The sequence below is a fragment of the Salvelinus sp. IW2-2015 genome, linkage group LG1 (genome assembly GCF_002910315.2).
Source record: "Salvelinus sp. IW2-2015 linkage group LG1, ASM291031v2, whole genome shotgun sequence".
In the NCBI taxonomy this organism is placed as follows: Eukaryota; Metazoa; Chordata; class Actinopteri; order Salmoniformes; family Salmonidae; genus Salvelinus; species Salvelinus sp. IW2-2015.
Genome location: NC_036838.1, coordinates 9,496,981 through 9,509,264, shown reverse-complemented (window position 1 = coordinate 9,509,264; position 12,284 = coordinate 9,496,981). Strand labels below are relative to the sequence as shown.

Sequence of the window (12,284 nt, the reverse complement as noted above, 5' to 3'; positions counted from 1 at the left end):
CTGGAAAGTACAGTATCGGAATTGATTTAGCCCGGGGTTACTTTTGTTTTCATAGATGGACACGGAGCAGGCACCCACAATTAATGTTCCAGGATCTTACTCCGATAATGGTATGTGAATGAGTACTAGGGAGGACAGGTTTCTGAACCATTTGGAGATTTAATTCCAGAATTTGAATGAGTCCCTCGTATGTGGCTTTATCAAAAATCCCATTACCCTCTTTTGCATGCTCAATTTGAATCAAGCTCTTGGCGTCTTCAAACGTCAAAATGTGATGTGACCTGAAATCAACTGCTCATCGAATCTAGATTCCCTAAAACATTTAAGACTTCGTGTGGCATACTGTACAGAGAGGCTGAGATGCAAAATGCATGGGCCCGGCGCTTCCCGAAAGGGTGAATCTACATTTAGTACTTAAGGCAAATATAACGCAGTGCGGTTTATGTAAGCTCACTAGCCTCTGCTCACGTTTGCCTCCATGACGTGTGCGAACCTACTGCATCAAGCAATTTTCAGCTCACCAGGGACACATTCATGATGCAATTACGTTCAACTACAATAAACACATCTCCTCAATGAAAGGGAGAGAGGAAGCTCTGCTTCGTTCTAAGCCGAGAAAAAACTAAAAGCTCAAATGTGTCCCTGTGGCAACTTGAATGTCTCCCTACAATTGTCATTGAATACAAACAAGGTCACTGTGCTGAAAGCCTTCCCTTCAGAGGAGCAGAATGGTTGCTAGCTGCACAGTGCTTGTATATGAGGCACAGCACCCGAATGAAAAGGACGGATAACTGGCGTTGACAAGTGCAGCGAAGGCACATGCAGCGCCCACAGGCTTTGTGGAAGCTCACTGTGGGGGTGCTATAATCTTTCGGCACACCACCCTTCGCACAACAACAGGCAGACAACACAACAGTACATAACACTGGAGATGTGGAGAGGAAAGATGGTGGTTTCTGCACTTTTGTTTTGGTTCTAAGTTACAATGCCCAAAGTTTAAGGACAAAAACAGTGTTGTGACTTGTTAATTAAGCTATAATTGGCTAACTATGTTTGTTGTTTGACCCTTTGAAGCACTTTTTTATTCATTATTTAAATGTAATATTGACCTTTATCTGTGCCTTCTGTAGTACAGAGTAATTTTTATGCTGATAATACTGTACTTGGGCTTAGGCTAGAATGATATCACTTGCAGCATCTATTGATTACTTTAAGGTTATCAAGACTAGCGCGTGAATCAAGACGATCTGGACCATCCTACAAAGGCCTCTGTGCCAAGTTTGCTTCCAGTGAGTTTTACTACAGAATGTCTCGAAGAGGCATCAGAAAAAGGTGCTGTTACCAGCCTCCGATTCCTGTGTTCTTTTTAAAATGTTAGAGGGATCTTCTCTGACTTTTTAGCCTCTATTCACAGTATTTTCCAGCAACCCTGTTGTCCGATGGTGTTTGAATCTTTGACTGTCTGGCAACTATAAGTCAACCATTAGGCAACTGCGGGGGATGACATTTCTACTGCTGAGAAGTTGTATTAGAATAACATTCAGAAAGCGGAGTGATCCACATCATTGTTTTGAACCAAAACAATGCACATTTCTAGTGTTATTCAGTCATATCTATTTTCTGTTTTCAATTTGATATGACTCAGCTGGCTGTGGGTAGGAGTGTATTGTAGAGTGAATAATGGTGAACACAGAGGTTAAAGGTATACTCGGCAATATGACATCATACACAGTGGGGCGACTTCCTGTTTACAGAGATTAACAACAGGATTAAAAGTAATAGTACGTTTTTACAGTACCCAAAACCAGTCTGGGATTTCAACTGACAATGGGTAAAAAAAAGCCTCGGCAAAAATAACTGTCAAAAATCTGTGATCTGTGATTAGTTGAATCCAGTCCCTATAGTCAATAAGCCATTTCTAAAGAATCTGGTAGTATGACAGAGCATTTAGTCCCATTATCGCTAGAAAGGTTGGCCGAAAACGCCAGCAGTCCCTATGGATGGACGTGAAATCCCTAGAGACACTTCAAGTCACAAATAATTCAAACTGACTCAAAGTGACTCCACCTATGTGAGTTTTCCTCAGTGCAGATGAAGATTCCCAGCGCTGAAGCGACTCTTGAAGTCTAACAAATAATATCTAACAATTTCGCAACATATACCCAATACACACAAATCTAAGTAAAGGAATGATGAATTAAGAACATATAAATATATGACGAGCAATGTCAGAGTGGCATAGACTAAGATACAGTAGAATAGAATACAGTATATACATACGTATTACGCTACAACGATGTGGTGAGCATTCCAGATCCATAAAACAATGTGTGTGTCTGTCTGTGTGTCTGTCTGTGTGTGTGTGTGTCTTCATCCATATCCATCCATCCACAAACACACAGACCCCAGTTAACAAACAAACCACTGACCTCGTCAACGTTCTCGAAGGCATTGATGACGTCGTACGGCAGGCAGGAGAGCAGGTCGATGACGAACCACGTCTTGACGTAGTTCATCCGGATCAGTTTGGGGTCCGAGATGACCTCTCCGGCTGGCCCCACAAATGTGGTATGGAAGTTGAGCACGATGTCCACCAGAAAGATGACATCCACGATGCTGTCCACCACCAGCCAGGTGACATTGTTCTGCTTGGTCTGGAGGATTAGAGTAGAGAATCTTTATTAGTTAAGCAGTAGAGTAGAGAATCTTTATTACTTAAGTAGTAGAGTAGAGAATCTTTATTACTTAAGTAGTAGAGTAGAGAATCTTTATTACTTAAGTAGTAGAGTAGAAAATCCCTGAGTGGCAATTTACAGCTGGTACATAGTCAATAAAAGTACACACAAACAGAGTAAAAATTAAAAATAAACAGTTCGCTAAGGTTCGGTTTGGAGTTTAGAGTAAGGGTTAAGGTTAGGGTAAGGGTTAGGGTTAGGGTACGGGTTAAGGTTAGGGTAAGGGTTAAGGTTAGTGAGTAGTTGAATAGAGTTTAGACCTTGAATGAGACGTTGTAGGGCACCATGATGGCTGTGTAGAAGGTCAGGATGAGGATGACCCAGTCCCAGGTGGTCTTGAAGGCGCAGTAGTGGAGAATGATGTGGGGAGGAGTTTTAGGCGTCTCCTGCTTGTACTGCGGGAGGATGTCTGAGCCCAGCTGGAGGACCTAAGTTTGGTTAAGAAACGGTTGGTAACGAGTCATGAATGAGTCAGTGTTTTGGCAGCTAGCTACCTTTAATTAGCCTGGTGGAACCAGCCTGATCGCTGCGTAGAATAGTGACCGCGATCAGACTGGTTCCACAAGGCTAACACTGAATTGGACCAGTGTGCAATTTGATTCTCCTGCTATTCACCATTCCAGGTGTGCATTTTTACCTAGTGTACACATAAATATGACAACATTTTAGTTTGTTATGACAGTGTCTCTTATTGTATGAGAGCGATAACTTTGACATAACACTCATAATAGAAAATACTAAGTCATGGCAATATAATGACCACATTCTGTAGTCTTTTGGACCACACAAAGACAGTTCAGTGTTGCCTTGATTTCATCTCTCGGTATCTCTTGGATTGTGTGACATAACTCTCTATCCCAATCAATATAACATACAAAATAAGAGTGGACTTCCTCTCTCCCTCATATATTTTTTTAAATAAATTGATGGAACTTTCCAGGATCAACAAATAAACAAACGGTAGCCATTTTGTTTTACCTAAGCTAGCAATCACATCTCCCCATTAGTAAACAGAGCACCTTATCTGACCATCTAAAAACACAATTAGCTTTTCCACCATTTTTCAAGAAACAGGATGTTGCTAGAAGATGGTGGTGGTAAGACATCTTGGACTAGTCCCAGAAGATGTCAGAGGAGATATCTACCCAAACAGTCAGTCCCCTTGGGATATCAGAGGACTAGAGACTTTATTTCTAGCCTTGCGATTTTCAGAGGACTAAGGACTATTCAATCAAACCTGCATTGCAGTATGGTATATACACTGTAGGTAGTAGCATAGACGGCTCCCTTATTCAGAGTAAAAAAAGTGTACAGTGATAATCAAGTCCGTAAACAAGTCAAACATTGCTGAGGCAGATTTAATTGAATCCTACTCTTGTCGACATCTCTGTCCTTTTATGCACTGATTATAAGTCACTCTGGATGAGAGAGTCTGCTAAATGAGTAATGTAAATGTACATTTAGGTTACACAACTCCACAGCAAAGGTAATAGGACAGGGTTCCCCAATGGGCGGCCCACGGGACAAATTCTTTGTCAAATACTATATCTGTTTCGGCTTCTTGCGGTCAATTTGCAGTGTACAGATTATTTATAATTATGTTCCTGCTCCCCGACCATGCGCTCAAGCCCACAGATGAATGTAATTGGGGACTTCTGCCATAAGGGTTTATGGTCAGGACTATATATAGAGTGATCCTTCATATTAGAGTCGTGTCTGTCTGCAGAGTTACAGTTGCCCAGGTGGCCAAGGGCTTGCGGTCTACTGCTTTGGGAACAGAAAGACACACTTCATTTAGCTCAGAAGTAGCGAGTGAGTTTGGGGACAGGATTAGGCATTTCATCTGAAGCTAAACAGAAGCGGGCTTGGAAATACGAGACGGTTGCTCCTTCCAGAAACACTTAGGCGGATGAGTGCTTATCAACAGGGACAGAGGCACACACTCTACCTCAGCAAGACGAGAGTGCTTGTGGACGTTCTCGCCCTTGTGGACGGTGGGCGCCAGCTGCTGCAACACTCCCCGGCTGCTCGTCAGAGCCCGTGTGAGCCGAGCGAATTTACCCCATCCTGAATGACAGAGTCAAAGAAATGTGGAATACCAAATCAACCCATATCCACTCCCTTTAGCCTTGAAATCAAGACTGAATCATGCTGCATTTCAACAAATGTGACACAGAGCTAAATTCTGTCTTGAGTTTTCAGGCTACTACTCCCTAGGCATATCTGTAAATCTGAAAAGATTTGATAGGTGTATTCAGTATTGGGGAAATTCTTCATAGCTTATTAGATGGCAAATGGAACTATTACCATATGCGTATACCTATCAATTTCTTTCAGATCTACACGAACTGCCTAAAGACAAGGGCTAGCTAGTGGTTGATTTGGAATTATGAGAAAGTCCAACATTACTGGCTCAAATTATCAGACAAAAATGTAAGTCGTAATGTGAAATGCTGCACTGTGGAATGTCTCTCAATAATGTCAGCAACCCACATTTGTAGCTCTCCAACACCAATTGTATCTACTATCCTCAGCTTGATCCTGTCCTCATTAAAACAGAATCTTCCTTAGATGATCTGAAATTCAGTGTCACGCCAACCTTTCACAGAGTCATCCTCAATGGGCTGTTTGAATGCAGTGATGTCACTGAAGGTGCACAGAAACAACACCACCTTGTCCTGCTCATTCCTGATAGGTGCGATCTTTACAAAGAACCACACCGGCATCCCTGTAGGAAACACAAAATGACGTTATGATATCTGTTCATATTCTAATGTCTCTCATTAGTAATTGATGTAGCAATTAAATGTGACATGATTCAATCAACAGAGAGCAAAGAAACACTTACGATTCTTCTTATACATGAGAATTTCGAACGAATTCGTCTCGTAATTCTCAAAGGTCTGTTGCACTTTCTCACCCGTCTCCTTGTCTGTGAGCTCCCCATACATGAAACTGAAAATTGCATTGTTGGTGCTAATTTACATACAAAACAAATAAAACTGGATAATACATTCAGATTCTTGAAACGAATTATCCAAGCTTCAAAGGCCTCACGAAAAACATTGCGTCTCACAAATAACATGGTTAAGCCATCTGCATAAGCACTGGTCACAGCGAATGTCATGTTGAATTGACATAAATACAAAGTATGTGTGCTACTTCAGAGGCACATTTGAATTCCTTAGTGCCTACATCGTTGTCTCCCATTCCAAAACACTCGACTGCTGTAGACTGAAATAACCTGAATTTGCATGGAACAAACATTGTCAACTTATGTCTTATTTGTATTGGAGTAATAATATGATTACTAATGTATAGAATGTACTGTATGTTTATACGTTTATGGGCCAGTCTCCCGAACCCAGATTAAGCCTATTCCTGGACTAAAAATCCCTTTTATTATATATTTTCCATTGAATATGCCTTTAAATTGGGCAATCTGCAGTTCAGACAATAAAGCGGGCACCCTGCCATTGTTTTTGGTTAACAAGCTGTGGGATGGTGCTGGAGAAATGTTACCACTCTCAAATTCATGGACAGCGCTATGGATACAAGGATTGACCATCTGTGGTATTAAAATGATTGTTTTAACCATGTTTTGCGGCTATACCGTGTTTGTTTACAATAACAATCTTTACAAACAAAGGAGTAAAACAAGCTTTTATTTTGGGCTCTGATGGGGTATGACAGTTGAACAGCTAATGAGGCATCTAAGTAATATTCAAGAATCAATGGGTATGTATAATAATTTTAATCTAAAAATGGATGTAGCAAGTGCAGATTGCCCCTTTAAATCCAGGTGTAGGCTTAATCTGGGTCCAGGAAACCAGCCCGATATGTTTATATGTTCATGTAGATATACTGTATTTACACTCTACTGTATAGTATTGCTGTCAGTGAAACAAAATGCTGACCCACAAAATCAGTGGTGCCATAATGCAGTCATAAGTACCTGCAGGTGCTACTTTTCTGCATGACCTCAGCACGGTGGTAACCGGAGAGCTTGCAGAAGCCGTCGTTGCTGTACACAATGGGCCAGTCCACAATCTGGGCATTGCCCAGAACAAAGTTGGTATCTGCCCAGGGAGGGAAAACAACATGAAACCTGGTTTAGAAAGAACTGATAGAAACTACTACAGCACTAGTAACTGTCTGTAAATTCATTATTTTACTTGGAACTTATAAGGTAACTGGACATAGGCCTACTTGTCTTTATTTCATGAAATCATTATTGTACTTTTACATTTACATTGAAAACATGGCTCAAATCTATCCAAACCTGTACACATAAATGTGGTTCCTCGTGTGTAAGGTGACAGTTGATGATAGTTTTTTTAATACAAATATGTTGTTGTTGTTAGAATGATATATTATTGGATGTAATGTATTTGTATTTTGTATTGTTTTAGTGAGTATGTGTATTGTGGCTGTGTAACTGCCCTCACTTACCTTCCCTGGGACTACAGGTGCAAATTAGCTTTTGGCAAATCCCGGTACATTTACATAGATGTTGCATTATTGTAATATTGATGTTGATTGTGTTTTGTACCCTATATTATAAAAATAAATATATAAAAATAAATGTTTAATCAAAATTGGTAGTCAGCTAACAAGTTAGAGTTAGGTAAAACCAAGTATTACTGTAATGCTGAGCATTACGGCATATTGTTGAGTAATAACTTACCATCTACAGTACATCTATTTATCTATCTAGATAAATATCAGGCAGACAAATTAGCGCATTGTAAAATAAAGTGCAACCCAAAACACGGTTGAGGACACAGCTATTGCAATTGTGAGGTATTTTAGTTTGTTTGAAGCATACTTAATATACTTCCATACTTTTAAATATGTACTGCCAACTATAGTATGTGAATGTCGAATTTATTGGACACTATAGAAACAGGTGAAAGGAAGCATCTGAAGCTTTGCCATGATGATATACAGCATATTGGCAAAGATGTTTTACTTGTTGTGGAAACTGAATCCGAGGCTACTGCAACAAGGTTGAGAGAAGAGGGGAAACGTGACAGTGAAATCAATATGCTGTACACAAAATCCAACACTTTCACTGTTGTCTTACAAATGATAGTTCTATTATGGCTAGAGCCCGGCCGATATGACTAATACATCATCTGCCAATATTATTGGTCAATATTAACCTGATTATTGCATACTTTTTCATTTGCAGAAATCTACTACATCGAACCAGTTGAATCTTAGACAGTGTTTAAAGGGGTTACGATACGACACCATATATCCCTCTTGTTTAGTATTGGACAGATTCAGGTGCCGGTATCCATTGTACCACAACTTTAAGCCTGGTAAATTGGGTCTTGTCTGTTTCAGTGCAACCTGACTAACATTATCATTGGCTGGGGCAGTGGTACCAATCATTATAACATTGTCTATCATTGGCTCGTTAGGCAGTGATACAGCAGTAGCAGTGACCTCAGAAGGTGCTGTGTTTAATCGCCAGGCATCACTTGTAAGACTACATTCATTACAGTGTCATTAAATGGCCCAGTTCGAGGTGATGAGCCAGCACATTTCAAGCAGCTGGGTGTTATGCCCTTCGACCTTAGCTGCCCCATTCCGAAAAACTCTGAGCAAACTATGAGCGGGGACTACCCCATTTGTGAAGTGGTCTTGGTACCATTATACATAACCTATGTGTCTATAATGGGGTGGGGGTAGAGAGAGCATAAGATGTTTTCCTCTCTTGTCTTGCACGCTCAGGGGATGGATGTTTCAAGCGTTTCAGATCAGGAGTGCTGATCTAGGATCAGGTCCACCCTGTCATCTTATTCATTGTGATCTAAAAGGCAATAAACGCTGACCCTAAATCCCCCATTACAGTATAGTTAATCTCGCTCTTATCTTAAGAAAATATGAATTCCTCATACATATTGACAACACAGACCGACACGAGACCATCACGAGACCATCACAGACATTGGGTATGTCAAACATAATGTTTCACAAGACTGACACAACGCCTTGAAAACATGGGGAGTAGTTGGGAACCTGGAGGGAGTTTATCTACTAGAGTCTATTCCACATAGGATAGTATCAGGAATGAAAACTGGGGAAGCAAGTGCAGGGAATATTTGAGGGTGAAGCTATTCACCATATGCGATTAAAAGAAAAATGGGTCTACAGAACACAAACAAGTCTATGGTGGATGATTTGGGGAAGAACATAAAGGGGACATTACACTACTTCACTACTTTAAAACATTGTTTATACCTGTCTGTCTATGTGATAATGTCCAAACTGAAAAGTTAAAAAGAAAAGTGGTTAAAGCAAGAGGCTAAAAACAGTGTTAAAAACAGATAAATTAATTAACCAAAACAAAAGCTCCCGTGGCAAGCATGTCACTTTCTGAATAAGTCAACGGATTCATTTTGCCCAACAAGTCTGGGTGCCTCCACAAACCAACAAATTCTAGACTATCTGAAAAACACTTGTAATTTGGGTTTAAAACATGAATCGAATAAGTATGCCAAGAGGAAAATGTTCATCTACTAATTTAGTTATTTAATGCACAAATCATGTGGAATACAGTGGATGTTTTGGTTTATTTTTAGGTGCAGTAAAGGTGACTGGTAAGGAATACCAATGGTAGACACAGCTACTCATTCGAGTTGTTTGTTGTAAAGACAACATCAATTAAATGCAATTAGTTTTAATTGTTTAATCATTATTTTCATAGCATGCATGGCTGTATAAATGTATAAATCAAATAGACTAATCAAAAATTATTAAAAAACGGTGTCAATTGACGGTTAGTTGTCCTGAGAGTTTTGGCTATAATTAAATCCATGTTTTTCAATGATTGGCCAATAGGCTATCATCCACAGTGTTTCTTCCTACAAAATAAAAACGAACACATTCCTACCATTGGATCGTCGGACGATGTTCTCGAGAAAAGTGTTTTGTGGGGCCACAAGTCCTCGACGTCCACCTGCCATTCCGCCTTGTCATTCAACGTCGGTAAGAAGAGAACGCTTTTAGAGTGAAAGGATGCCTGAAGTATCCGTAGGACGATACAGCTGCTCAAATCTCCACTCTGCTGCTTGCATGGTCCCTGTTCTGCTTAGATATGATGAGCGGAAGAATCCCTCAACTCATGCTGTTCGGCCGCACGTTCCGTGGCTGTGCTCCCCCTGTTGAAGACGGGATGCATGCGGAGAGCGCATCACCTGTCTCTCGTCTGACATCTTTGCACATGGGTACCCCAACCGGGTACCCTCACCCCCACAATCGTGTGAAGGAATACCGAGTAGGCTACTAACAGCCCTGCGTTTAGGCTATGAAGCACAGGTTATGCCTTCACCTGGAACCCAACAATTGAAAACTGACTGGAAATTAGATTTTTTTGCGCAGTGGAAAAGAACACAGCTATAGCTTGCACTTCACACTGGTTGGTTGTGCGTCCTCCTCGCCTTTTTTTTGTTGATGCATGAACATGGGTTTATAGGCCACTGTGGGGAATTCGAGGAGGTAGCCCGTATTCAGAAGTGCAAGGACTGGCATCCCAAGGACGCCACACATTTGGACACAACACACACAGAGACAGAGGGAACAGGGTTGGGTAGGTTAGGCTACTTTCTAAATGTAATGTGTTAGTTACTAGTTACCTGTCCAGAATTACAATCAGTGACGTAACTTTTGGATTACACCAAACTCAGTAACTAATCTGATTATTTTCAGTTACTCTTGGATTACTTTCCCTTTAAAGGAACACTCCACCCAAAAAAACTCTTGGTATTTGTTTTATTAGTCCATTGTTGATATAGTCCCAAAATGTTTTGCATCATACCAGCTGTATTTCTGTATTTTGAAAGTTATAGATCTTGAAAACTTGATGGCTGATATGCAAAACATTTTGGGACTATATGAACAATGTACTAATGAAACAAATACCAAAAGAGTTTTAGAAGAAGACAAAAAGGATCCATCAAACTCATTTGGTATGTCGTCATAGTGGTCGCTGACTTGTGGTCAGACTTGCTCAGGTGGAACAAGTTTAAAAACGTTTTCCAATACTGCCTTGAATGTCATTGAGTCAACAAAGGTGTTAGTGTTTTTTCCCCCCCCACAAATATCCTTTCTGAATTTAAAAGTAGTTTCTGAATTTAAAAAGTATCTGTAATCTAATTCCAATACTTTTTTGCTGGTAACATGTAATCAGTTACTCAAAGAGAGACAGAGAGAGAGGATAGTTGCAGATAGTCCCAGTGGTTTCACCGAGTTCAATATGGCACCATCGAGTATCTCATTCTATAGGGCTTATTCAGATTGAAGAGTTGTAGCATAGTGACGAAATTACATGAATTATGTTATGTGACAAAAAAAAACTGATCTTGGGTAAACAGTTTCTCTTTATGTAATTGTACTATGACCTCTGCTAAGAGATCTGCACCCTTATGGCAAGGGAGGTATAGTGCACTTACACCCCCCCCCCCCCCCCCCCCCAAATATTATGTTTTTGCCATTGAATAGAAGTAAGCCTACATTATAGGAAAGTACATCTAAGCAAGACTGTTTTGTACAGAAATGAAGCTCATATGTGGTACACTACAGTGGCCTGCATAATAAGTTGAACAAAAATAGACATTTCTTTAGCCATATACTTATCTTTATTCATATACAGTTTGCCTCCTTCATGTTAAACTGCTGGGGTCTATCTTAATCGACAATCTAAAGGGCGTTGTGTTTAATAGCAACAATTACATCCATAGTTTAGTTTATAGACTGGGCATATGATAATGGAATGAGGTCTACCAATGTGGATTGAGAGGCATAGCCTACTGACATTTTCTGTTAATTGGGCCCTTATACCCATTTTGGATACCCAAATGGTCAAAACCATCTGCAAACTCTCTCAAATTCACCGCTCATCACTCACACAGACATAAGTAGGTTACATAGGCCTAGTAAACAGTAAATAACTTTACATTCGAAAACCAAATAAACAATTAATTAATTGTGGGATCTCTCGAAATAGGTTAGTGGTCTTTTGTCTCCATCTGCTGGCAAACCAAGAACAATATTCAGAATGAGGCTACCCGAACGACTGGTTATTTTATTTCGCATTTTATTTTGTACAGTTGGGCTATATTCCTCTACTTCTCATTAGCCTACTATGGGGCCATCGTTGCAAACCTAGAGTTGTTTATATTTGCATAACATTTAAGTCAAAAGTAGCCTACGTTGAAATGCTGAAAAGCTGTGTATACGCTTCTGTGAATAAAGGCTTTAAATAAGAGCATCCGGTTCTATATTGGCTTTACAAAACGCATCCAATGTATTATGTGTAATAAATTGTAACAAATTATATTCTTGTTGTAGCCTATTCGTCTACGGAGTGTGACTGTAAACAACTCCATTTTCACCGGCGCACGCAGAGCCGCAGTTTGGCTTCATATAACCAAGTGCGTAAAAGTCCTTCCGCTAGACGAACTAGTTCCTTCTGATTCTGAATATTCAATTGCTGCATGCCTGAACAGATACAAGCCGTGAATTACACTAAAAACAACT

General features: G+C 40.1%; 1 protein-coding gene across 1 annotated transcript in view; it reads right to left on the bottom strand.

Annotated features, from left to right (window-relative positions):
- LOC111960687 (voltage-gated delayed rectifier potassium channel KCNH1-like) overlaps window positions 1-10,175 on the bottom strand; it is a 61,729-nt gene extending 51,554 nt beyond the window's left edge. Inside the window, exons 1-7 of the mRNA XM_023982834.2 lie at window positions 9,640-10,175; window positions 6,691-6,814; window positions 5,584-5,690; window positions 5,335-5,463; window positions 4,684-4,802; window positions 2,996-3,163; window positions 2,430-2,654 (exon numbers count right to left, since the gene is read on the bottom strand). Of these exons, the coding sequence (XP_023838602.1) occupies window positions 2,430-2,654; window positions 2,996-3,163; window positions 4,684-4,802; window positions 5,335-5,463; window positions 5,584-5,690; window positions 6,691-6,814; window positions 9,640-9,712 (945 nt within the window). The 5' untranslated portion in view covers window positions 9,713-10,175. The remainder of the gene's footprint in view (window positions 1-2,429; window positions 2,655-2,995; window positions 3,164-4,683; window positions 4,803-5,334; window positions 5,464-5,583; window positions 5,691-6,690; window positions 6,815-9,639) is intronic.
- Between the last annotated feature and the right edge of the window lie 2,109 nt (window positions 10,176-12,284).